The 12191-nt window shown below is 40.7% G+C and overlaps 1 protein-coding gene across 3 annotated transcripts in view; it reads left to right on the top strand.

Moving 5' to 3' along the window:
• The window catches only part of RAD54L2 (RAD54 like 2), an 86787-nt gene extending 77751 nt beyond the window's left edge, over window positions 1-9036 (top strand). For all 3 annotated transcript variants that reach the window (XM_070738714.1, XM_070738712.1, XM_070738713.1), the window contains exons 16-22: window positions 175-380; window positions 615-790; window positions 2010-2206; window positions 2758-2954; window positions 3685-3774; window positions 5627-5719; window positions 6581-9036. In XM_070738714.1, the coding sequence (XP_070594815.1) occupies window positions 175-380; window positions 615-790; window positions 2010-2206; window positions 2758-2954; window positions 3685-3774; window positions 5627-5719; window positions 6581-7566 (1945 nt within the window). In that variant the 3' untranslated portion in view covers window positions 7567-9036. The remainder of the gene's footprint in view (window positions 1-174; window positions 381-614; window positions 791-2009; window positions 2207-2757; window positions 2955-3684; window positions 3775-5626; window positions 5720-6580) is intronic.
• Window positions 9037-12191: the final 3155 nt, after the last annotated feature.

Below are 12191 nucleotides of genomic sequence, written 5' to 3'. Positions count from 1 at the left end.
CATATGGATTTAGTTGGTTTTTCCCCCCATACCTGTTATCTTCAAATCATAACATCATATTAATTTATATAGAGCTTTGAACAAAAGCAGTATATCCCAGTTAATATTTGATTTTCAGTATGCCAGGCAACTTTTCACTCCCAAGCAAATAACTATTTATTTTCCCCCCTCCAGAGCTGGGTGTTTAGGTGTGAACCTTATTGGTGCAAACAGAGTGATAGTATTTGATGCTTCTTGGAATCCATGCCACGATGCACAGGCAGTATGTCGGGTATATCGCTATGGACAGAAGAAGCCCTGCCACATCTACCGGCTAGTTTCTGATTACACTTTGGAAAAGAAAATTTATGATCGTCAGATCTCCAAGCAAGGGATGTCAGGTAGATCATGCCTTGCCCTAGGCAGATCTTGCCATGCAGTAGGCATATTTCTTATGGTCTCTGAATTTGGCTTTCTTTGTTTTTAGGTTTGGCATAAGATTTCCAGTTCTCCTCATCTTCACCCCACCCACCCCTTTTAAAAGTGCAATAATTTGCTAATATTACAGATTAAAGGAATGTTATTGGAGATACAGATGGGCTTCCTCTTTGGTGACTAATGTATATTTTCTTTAGATCGTGTTGTAGACGATTTGAATCCAGTGTTGAACTTTACCAGGAGGGAGGTGGAAAACTTGCTGCACTTTGTGGAAGAGGAATCTGAGCCTCCCCAGCTTTCAATTAACTCCAGTAAGATCAAGGAATCTGTTTTAGAGCTGGCCTGTCTCCAGTACCCTCACCTCATCACCAAGGTTAGGAAAGAGAGTAAAATCCCCATATCCATGCTATTTTAATAAATTGGTTGTAAAAATTGCATCTAATAAAGTATATTAAGAATGTATAGTGCCTGCAAGAAATTAAATTCAAGAACATTGGCCACCTCAAATTACCTATGTCCCATTGTTTTATTATAAAGTGCTTCTGATTGTCAGATGCCATGTATTTAAGGAACAGGATATAACAAAGTGCTTGTTTATGTCAAGGAAAGCCCAGGGTTAATATATTGCTTATATATTTCATCATAGGTGGGATTCAGCAGTGTTACTTCATTAAATACCATTTCCCCTCTGCAACAAATTCTGTATTATACTACCACATATGTTCCAAAGAGTTGGAGGAGTCTCCAGATCAGATCTGAAGTGCATGGAGATGTTGATTGAGGGTGTTTGGGGAGATACAAAGTATTTTTACATAGAATCTACTTCTTTAATAAGTCTACCATAAGGACTGACCTCTACATTTGTGCAATCTTACGGTGATTCTCTGTCTGGATAATAAAGATGGCAAGTGGGTGTAGGTCAGGTTTCCTCTAAATGATCAGTATTGACCACCAAAGGTCAATGGGACAATCCATTCCTGTTGTTTTTGTATAGGACTATTAGTTAAAATAATATTTATTAAATTATTTTCTTATCTGAAACTTTCTGGCATTTGTGGACGTCCTTGCAGGCTGGGACTTGTCAACTTCCTGCTGGCTTCTCCATTGATATTGGTTGTGGGAAGTCAGCAGCACGAAGCTCCTAACAAGCGTGGGATTTGGTTAACATCTGCAGTTTGAACTAGAGGGATTGCTATCACTGAGCAATGCAGATGTGCCTTAATAATTGCATTACTTAGTAGTAGAAACTTCTATCCCATTTGCTAACATAAATCAAGGACTATAGGTATGTTTAATAAATAAAAAAAATACACTGATGCAGAAGAAGGTTCCTTCCCATTCCTACATTAGATTAAACATTGTGGCATACTTTTAAGATAGAGCAACCTAATATCCTGATATTATCAAGGGGGATTAGATGCTTATAAAATATTATCAAAATGGCCCTAATGGTTTCATTAGAAACAGTTCAAGGATTATTTCAATTGTTTGGGAGAGGGAGGGGGCTTGTTTGCCTTCTTGCCGTTTTGTGATACTTTCAATAAATCAGTGTGCTTCAGATGCAACCTCCTTATATGCTTTAATCACCACAGGAGCCTTTCCAGCACGAGTCCCTGCTTATCGATCGTAAAGAGCACAAGCTCACCAAGGCAGAGAAAAAAGCTGCAAAAAAGAGCTATGAGGAAGAAAAGCGTGCATCTGTACCTTACACCCGTCCTTCCTATGCTCAGTATTACCCAGCCACTGATCAGAATCTGACGAATATGCCCGCCTTCAATCAAAGGAACTGGTGGGTAACCTGAAGCAAAAACAGGACTAGCAAAACGTATCTCCTACTTCTCCCCCCTTGGCAGTATAGGTAAAACAAAGGAGGGTGTTGTCTTGGTAGCTGTGAATAGTCGAAGCTGATATAGAAAATGAGTCAATACGTAGAGTGCATTGAACAGAATCTTACTGCAATGGGGAAATCAATCTTGGAAGTAGCAATAGCACATACAGACAGTAGCACACAGGTTTAGCAGTATACACTTCCCACCTAGGATATAAGATACTTTTTAAAAAATTCAATACAAAAGATTTCTTGACGCAGTGTGGGAGAAAATGAAAGTATTTTTGTTTAGTATACAACTTATGAAAGATCTTCCTTAGGTGATTGCATATAGATGAATTTATATGCGATTGGCTGCTCATAAGCATCCCGTTGTAGTGTACTTATTCCCTTATTATGGAAAATCCAGAAAGAGTTATTTAAGCAGAAACAGTGAAAGGTCCTGTTGTGAAAAGAGGTTGTTGGATTATTTCAAATACTGTAATCATGTTGACTTATTTCTTGCTTTGTAGGCGGCCAAGCCTAAAAGGTGAGGACCGGCCAGTGGCAAGCGTGCGTCCTGTTCAGTCCACCCCTATTCCGATGATGCCTCGTCATGTCCCCTTAGGCAGTATGGGAGCAGCTTCGGTTTCCAATCCTGCTATTAACTTCCCGATCAATTACCTGCAACGAGCTGGTGTTCTCGTGCAGAAGATTGTCACCACAACAGGTCAGTTGCTTTGGCAATTACACTGTAGTCTACCTTTCTTAGGAAATGAGATTGCACCAAAAAGGTATAGAGAAAAAAAAATTCCAAGAACACATTGAGGATAATTCTCTGATAACATGTTGACCATTGTTATATTTTAAACAGAGCAGCCACACATTTCTAGGGCTCAGGATCCAGTCTTAACAGATTTAATTGCATTACTTTAATTCATTTTTCATGTTTATCTTCCTTATATTTGCTCTAGGGGAAATAAAGAATATTCTTCCATTATGAAAGAGAAAACATTGGCAAAATTATTTGGTCATACAGACATAATGTGCCTAATGAAAATTCTGCATTCTACCCAGTTATCAAATATGTTGGAAGCTTAGTCATTTTTGCACATGAATTTCTCTTTTCATTTTACAAAAACACAAAGTACTTGAAAAGACGAAGGAGAGTAGTTGAAATGTTACTGCAGCAGCTTCCTTTGTTAAGTCATTATTTTCTTGAACTAACAGTTAAATGTAAGAGCATTATCCATTAGTATAATTTTTTACTGATTTTCCCCCCTCTCCTACTATATTTTGAAAACATATAAATACTGTACATAGTGGTTTTGTGTTTTATATAATACCCAGCTGAAAGTAACTAAATACTTGGAAGATGTTATTTTATTTAATGTTTTTAATTTAATCCACTTTGAAGTCTCAGGCAGTAATTGATATACCTAATATTTTATCCATTTTAGATATAGTGATTCCAGGTACGAACACTTCCACAGATGTGCAGGCAAGAATCAGTGCTGGTGAAAGCATACATATTATCCGTGGGACTAAAGGTAATTGAGATAGTTTTCCATTAAATATTTTAGCTTGTAAAATGGGGTGAGGGTGGACTTATTTTTTTTCTTTTTCTTCTATATTTCTTCTCTCTATCATCTCTTGTTCAGAAAGTAAAATGCCATTGGGGAAAATATCCATACAATAAACGATTTCCATGTGGTTTTCTAACACAAATTAACATATTTCGATTGATTTATTTCCTTAGTTCAGATGGACAACGTTCATTATTAGTTTCTGATCATGCATTTGTTCATTACTGACCTGTTTTAATATAGACATTGTGATAATTTGAGATTACAGTAGAGATTGTAATGTAATTATCCACCTCATACTTTTATAAAGATATTTTGAAGATAGAATTAAGTTTATCAGGATGGTTGAAGAAATTTTGTCCTTTCCAAGTTAGGATTTCTGTACATTGTTGTTGTGTGATCTGCAATTAACAGATTACATTTCATTGTTTGGCAGAAATCTTTATTTTACCAGTCTGTTTTCATCTTCTCAGTATTATCTTAGCCAAATATTGTATACTGTTTATTGTGAAAACTGCTTTTTAGAATCCCCTTTTGTTTAAATATCATTGGCCTTTCAAAAATATAGAATTTGAAAAAATAATCACTTATAAGAGGCAGAAGGAGAGTTGATTGCAAATTGTTCATAAGGCTAGTTATTTTGCTTCTATAAAAAACCTTTCTTTCACCTTTTACAGGCAATCCTCACTTAACGACCACAACCGCCTGTCACTCTGTCACTAAGTGATGTAGTTGTTAAGTGAAATATCACATGACCACAACAGACTTATGTCACTTTTTACTCAGTTGTTAACCAAGTTATCACAGTTTAAGTTAGACATCACATGACCATGGCTTATGATTTTACTGCCAGGTTCTCCATTAACTCTGTTTATTGGAAACTGGTGGCGAAATGTGCAAACGGCAGACACATGCTGCGATCATCATAAATGCATGGCCTACTTGTAAAGTTATTTTTCTCCACACCATCACAACAGGATATTTGTTAAGTGAGGCCTACCTATATTTTGTACAACACACAACAGGTATTAGTGAATGAATTTGGATTGTATTTTGTAACTCCATACAAGATGGAGTTGAAAAACCAATAACCTCATTAGGAGGCATTAGACAACCCTTCACCAGTTGGATGATCATTTCAGAGATATTTCCTTACCAAATTTCTTTATGTCTTCAACAATAGCATGCCCTTCTAATGTGCTGCCTTCACTTGAAAAGATTCAGGGAAATATTCAGAGATCTATCTAGCTTGAAAATAGCCCATGTTGAACTGTGGAACATAGTCAAACACCATGAGTTTGGAATTAATGCCATTTGCTTTTAGGTCCCTATATTGATATAGCCTTTCTTGGTTGCTGTGAGATTCTGCACCCCAATTAATAAAATTCTTCTTACATATTCTTTGAATAAGAAAATGTAATAGGGAACTAGCATGTTACCATGTAGAGCACAAGTCACAACCATAATTAATACTTCCAATAATGTCCCTAGACTCCTTATAGACTCCAGAGACATTCCTAGAAAATAACATATGGCCGGAGGCATGTCCATCTAGCCAGTAGACCAGAGGTCTTCAAACTTGGCAACTTTAAGACTTGTGGACTTCAACTCCCAGAATTCTGGGAGTTAAAATCCACAAGCCTTAATGTTGCCAAGTTTGTGGATCTCTGCAGTAGACAGACCAATATCAAGAAAATTGTTACAAAGAATCCCTAGAAGTCTGTTGTTGTGAACTATAGAAGCTATCTTATTATACCTGTAAAATGCTCTACTGACCCCCCTCCCCAATTAACTATTATGATCCATCTCCCCCCAGGAACATACATCCGGACCAGTGATGGGCGGATCTTTGCTATCCGAACTACTGGCAAGCCAAAGGGCAGTGAAGATCATCGCATGGTTGCTTCAGGTGAGCCCCATTTCTCAGTGTCTCTTCTATTATTTTATTTTGAAAGCTTTCAAAATTATAGATATTCAAAATTTATTTTTCTAACAACAGTAATAAAATATAGCTATTAGAAGAGTGGCTATTAGAAGAGTGGGTATTAAAAGAATAGAATGCATTCAGTTAGAGAATTGATATAGTAATAATTATTAATTTAACAAAGTTGTAAGGTCTTCTAGTCCAACCCCCTGCCCAGACAGGAAGCCCCACACCGATTCAGACAAATGTTTATCCAACATCTTTAAAACTGTTGGCACATTCACAGCTTCTAGAGGCAAGTTGTTCCACTGATTAATTGTTCTAACTATCAAGAAATAATGCAAATTTTCAGCCTATTAAGTTGTGAGGAGAGAAGAAGATTTAAAACTGAATTGTGAATTCTTCTTTTCTCCCTTCCTTTTCTTGGAACTTGCTGGGTTTCTTCTTTAAAGGCTTTCCTGGTTCTTGTAATGAAACCGGTTTATCAAGAGCTATGTTCTGGAATCTCTGCCTGTAAGCTTTTAGTTTCAGTATCAATAGAGAAAAACTTCCATGTGATGCAGCTCAGAAGGATATTGTAATACATAGTTACTGAAAGATGGATGGGGAAAAAATCCCATCAGAGATGTCTGGAGGACTATCACTTTCAGTGTGCTATAAACGTTTCTTAAACCTTTCTGCCTACGATAGCTTAGGTACTGCTACTGAAATAAGCCACTGAAAAATAAAATTAGCTTACAACCTCGTTAATCAGGCTGGTTTTTTCCTGCGATCTCCTCTGCTACTTTAGAGCCTTTCCTGGTTACTTTCTTTGTCTTACATGTTGTTGTACTCTGCTTTACGTAGGGTCCCAGGGTCCATCTGTTGAATCCACAAGCAATGGCAGACACAATGCCTCATCACCCAAACTTCCCAACCCAGAGGAGCTCACTCGGCCTATTTCGCCAGACAGTCCTGAAATCATCAGCGAACTGCAGCAATACGCAGAGGCTGCAGCTGCCCGTGAGTCCAAACACAACTCTCCCACCACCAACACGACACCTGGATACCCCACTCGGAAAGACAATGCAGCCCACACAACAGCTCGTGGAACTGAGCAGCGAGTAGGGACCCAGGGCTTGGCTTCTTCCTCAGCCTTGCCAGCCACTAGTCAACACGTTGACAGCAACTCAGTGCTGGACTTACGAGGGAACAAGCGTAAGTCAAGTTCACCATCTGGTCCAGATGAGCAAGCCCATCGCCAGCAGAAGAAACGCTCACTGGCAACAACAGGTCAACCGTATGAAAGTGGGTACCCTGTCTCTGGCGGGTTCACCATGCCCTCTGTCCCTTTAAACCACAACTTAACCCACCCATTTGCTCCCCAAGCAGGCAACTCATTGTACATGGGCACAGGTTCCTCCTATTACCAGCTGCCTAGCTTGCTATCGGATCCTCATCTGATGTTCCCTGTGACTACTGACCCTCTGCTGACAGCGGGCACTGCTAGTTCCTCTGCTGCTACCTCAGCCACCGCCAGTGTCCCCTCTTTCATGTTAAACCCCTCCATGACGGGGGTGCTCTCCAACTATTCGCTGCCCTTCTCACAGTCACTCCTCTCTGAGCCCAGGATGTTTGCTCCTTTTCCAACCCCGGTCTTACCCAGCAGCCTTCCCAGGAGCATGGCGTCTGCCTACCCTGGCTTCATGTCACCTCACACGGCATATCCGGCGGGGGGCCTCCTTCGGTCTCAGGTGCCCCCGTTTGACACCCGCGAGGTCTCGGAGGTGGGCTGCAGCTCCAACGAGGATGAGGACAAAGATGACGATGTAATAGAAATCACAGGGAAGTAATGGGCCTACTCACTTCTTATAGATGGCATCTTTGGTCAGGAGGCAAAAAAATTCCTTGCTGGACCTTCCTGGGGGGGCGGTCAGGATTTTATATCTAGAACACAGGAGAAGTGCAGGAGGAGGATGGAAAGGAAATGGCATTTAGTTGTCAAAGATCTGCTTTGTATGGGAACTGGATTGAATGGACACCCCTCGCCCAGGAGTGGGGAGAAGCAAGAGTTGGGCAAGGGAAGTATCACTGCAAACCACAGGAGTGCCTCCTTGACTTTTTCCCTCCCGTGCTGTCTGTGTTGTCCAAAAGGAAGACTTGCCATTAATATTTCAGTGCCCTTTGTTAGACTGGAGACATCGGGCTGATATTTTTTTTAATTTTTATTTTTGTGTGTGTCTATGGAATAACACTCATACACAAACGGCCTTATCTGAGAAAGTTCATTGTCCCATGATCGAAAGCAGGAGATTTTTGTGCCCTAAGAAACCCGAGAATGAATTCCATTCTTAATGGAGGGAGGAGGTGGGAGAAGGAAGGAGCAGGCAACATATCCTATCTGGGAGGGAGGGAGGGAGGGAAGGAAGGAAGGGGTGGGCAGGGTCTGGGTGGCAATGAATTTTTCATCTTTCTGAACGTTCAAGGCAAATTAGCCCAGCGCCCTTCATCCAGGCCCTCGTGGAATGGTGGCAGGAGCTGCAGAGATGGGCTGCAGGTATGGACTGCCCTACCACCTTCTCTAAGAGTTGCATTTGAAGACTGGGAGGGCCGTTGGTGGGTCAGTTTCTTCTGGTTTGTTCAGCACCATTGGGTTAGGACTTGTGTCAATCGTTTAGTGAGGTAGTGCTTGATGGAGACATTTTAAGGCTTTTCCCAGTTCCCCACCTAGCTTTTTTTTTAGTGATTACTCTCCTGCTGCTGCTCCTCCTCCCCCTTTGAAGCGATGATGAGCCTGCAGGTCTGGCAAAAGAAACCAGCTGTCAGATTTCTGTTGACCAGAATGAAGTGGCCCTCCTGCTAAAGGGCTTCGCTCGAGCTCCTTGTACCTGCTGCCAGAGTCCTTATTGACACTGACTGAATGATCTCCCTCCTCCATAGAACCATTGTTTTTAATTTATTTCATTGAAAGTGAAGTATTTATTGGGGAACTCTTTCCCACATCTTCCTTACTAAAAGCAGTTAGGTTGTTTATAGTCTGGCCTGTTTGAGAAAGGAATAAAGCGATACATAGATTCCTTGACAAATGCAGGGGTGTTTGGGAAGGGCCAAGGCAGAATTACCCCCACCCTTGTGATTCATTGGGGAGACTGCGGGCCAGGGGCATTATCTGGCTAGAGCTTTGTTTATTCTCTAGCTTTTTCCCTTATAGTGGGCAACAGGGAGGTTGGTGTTTGAAGTGGCGCTCTCATCAGTTGGAGACATGGATTTTTTAAAACTAGGTTCCTGCCATTCCAGTGGTTTAATAGTTTAAAAAAAAAAAAGCTAAAGCTTTGCAGAGGAAAGTCCCCTCTATATTGTTGCTAGTATCTGGCCCAAGTTTTTATAATACGTCGCCACAGAAGTGTGGAAGGAGAAGCCATTTATTTTCGTAGAAGCTTAACAATAGAAGGAAGTTGCAGAGATTTGGCGTAGAAATCAAAATTTGCCTTCCTCTCTATCGTGCAGGAAAGGGAGACGGTGGTACCTTTGGGGGGTGATGGAATGATTCCCCCCCCTGTCCCGTTTGTCTTTAAAAGATTACACCCGCTAAATTGGTGTTTTATAAGACATTGTCATTCCAAAGACAAGGGAAGAGGCACTTGCACCCCCATGACAATGAGTCAGTGAGAGCATCGCTAAGAAAACCTTCCCAGGGTGGCGGTTCACATCTTGTTCTCACCTTATCTTTGTTATGTGGTTGCTGCAAAGAAGACAGTGGATCCACTGAGGTGGCTAAAATTGTCAGGCTTTTGCCCCTTGCCCCCCCCCCCCAAAAAAAATCATGATGAACTTTCTTTTTGTGCATCATACCTCTCCATGAAAAGTTTGAACGCCACATTATTTGAATGGAGGTAATGTGAGAATTGAGCCTTTGCTCGCCTTCTAAAAAGACCTATCAGACCCCTTAGTTAAAGAGGTCATGGCTAATTGTTTTTCAGATTGTGAATCAGAAATGATTCTGAGAGAAAGCGCTGTGTGAGTACGACTGCGTGTACGTTGTATACTTTTTATGTACCATTAAAAAGCATGTAAAGTTGGGCTTTCTGACTATCTTTCTCTGCTAACTGGGCACTGTCTGTCAGGCCTGACTTCACCATTTGTAGAAGCCTTAGATTTAAAGTTAGCTATGCAAATTACTTTAATTATTTTAAAATAAAAACATTAAAATAGTGCTTTCTTCTTTAACATATCCTAGGAGTTGAAAACCGAGGGGTTCTGAGCAAACTTCTGGACAACTTGTCTTTGGATGCACTATGGGATTAAAAAAAAAAAAACCCAAACACAAAACGCCCCACAAAAATAACAAAGCAAATTAACTGATGGGGTCCATTCGAGTTTCTCCAAAGACTTGGCCTTGGTACGTCTGTGAGTCATGCCCTTTTGTGATTTGTATGTGTCCACCTCATGCAAAATAATGAAGGCACTGATTGTACTGTAAACCTCTAGGTTGACTCGGGAACCGGATCTAGGCAAGTGGGGGGGCTAAGCAATTTTTGGTGAAGGGTTTTTCTATTTTTTTCTCCTTCAGGTTTTAGGCAGACCTAATATTCAGTAATGAGTTTTGGGCAGCAGAGCTGATAACAACTCGAGTAATCCTACTAGCCCCTGCCTTCACTTTCATGGAGCAATGGGGCAGTCAAGACAAGCTAATACGTTTTGTATGCTATTAACTTCAGACCGCTGTTTCTTGATTCTCTTGTCTCGTTTGAACATCATAGCTGAGCACAGAAGATTTGACAGGCTTTGAGGACATCCTTACTGTAAAATATGGGATGTTTGATTAGGGGAATAGATGCAGCTGTGATTAAGTAGACCAGGCTCTATAGTCATCTTTTAAATAGGAATGGAAGATAAGGTATTAGCTGTAGGAAACCGTGTACACCTGTAACTTACTAGTCTGAGCACTGGATGGCAATGTTGCATCACTTGGATTATTACTAGATTTTAACAATACAATATTTTTTAAGATTGGCTTTTGTACTTAGGTGAGAAAAGTATAAAAATGTAAGTCTAACTGTGCACATCTTTCTTTTTTCCCCTTCCTTCCCTCCCTCTCTTTTTGTTTCTTTCTTGTCATTTCTCTTTCCCCTAAAATGTTTATGTTAGTGGATTGCTTGAACATAATTTTTCCACTGGCAGTGTCCATTGGGGTCTCTCTCTGTCTCACACACACATACGCACACACCCCTACCTTCAGTTATACCAGCCACTTTCTGTGACCTTTGGAAAGAAACACATTTGGGGCAGATTCCTCTACTTCAGCAAGTGCCTGACCTGTGTCTCCTTCCTAATAATAGGGGCTCTAAATGTAATTGGTCTCCTAGAGATTAAAATGCATTCCCAGCACTTGCCTAGAGAGAACAGTGTTGCCACCGGCAATGAAGACTGCATTCTTCTGCTTTGCACCCTTCTTGCTTCTAGAGAGCATCAAAATCACCCTCTTTCTCACACACGAATTCTCCCACGCATTCAACATCCTTAGGAAGGGGTGGCTTCTAGAAACAAAGGGTGGCTGTTGTGCCTTGTTCGTGAAGAACAGAGAATGCTTGACTTGGGAGCTGAGTCACAACAGCACAGTGACTTAACGTAGTTACAATGTCGGAATGGTCCCCTCTTTGATGCACTGTAATTTCCAAGAATGTAGTGGCTGCTCAGAAGCAGCATATGTGTTTGGGTTGTGAGATCTCTGAATTCAACTATTCCTTTTATCTCAAAGGTAACTCCCCCCCCCCCCCCCCAACTTGCTGGCTTTTTGTTATATCTAATTTCCAGGGTCTGTGCTATTTGCATTGCTAAAGTTCAGGCCACAAAATAAACGAGGAGGAATTCACGTATTCTGAATTTACAGGTGGAGCCGAGATACCGTTAGATATGCTTGGCTAAGGTCTTGGGATACTTAGGAAGGTTCTTGCATTCTGCGGCTGTTTTTGATCTGCGTGTAATCTTTGGATCTTCCTTGATAAACCATACATTGCAATATTTCTCTGCGCTTTAGAGCAACCGTACTGTACCAGGTTGGTGTGGTACACAACAACACTTGATCCCCTGAATAAATGCTTAGGGTAAAGAGGTGACCTTAAACTGTGATATTTTACAGACCTTGCCCAGTTTCACTCCAGTTGTGGCGGTATACAATTTAAAACTGACAAAAATCATCTTGCTTAGATATAAGTTTCCTATGATGAATTGTTTTTTGGTAAGAATAACACTGGAGGACTTCTCCCCAACCATGTTAAGAATTGCCCACACGTCTGCATGTTAATTACTGCTCTCTATCTCCTAATGACCAAGATATGGAAATTAGGAGAAGTGCTGTCCGAAGAAGGCAAGTTTGATATCAAAGAGCTCCTACAGTTTTGCATTCTGTGGGACACAATTATATGGACATATAGAGGATAGTTTAAGGAGAAAAGAAATATGATTATAATCTCTGTCA

The sequence above is a fragment of the Erythrolamprus reginae genome, chromosome 2 (assembly GCF_031021105.1).
Source record: "Erythrolamprus reginae isolate rEryReg1 chromosome 2, rEryReg1.hap1, whole genome shotgun sequence".
Lineage (NCBI taxonomy): Eukaryota > Metazoa > Chordata > Lepidosauria > Squamata > Dipsadidae > Erythrolamprus > Erythrolamprus reginae.
This window is presented reverse-complemented; position numbering and strand designations above follow the sequence as displayed.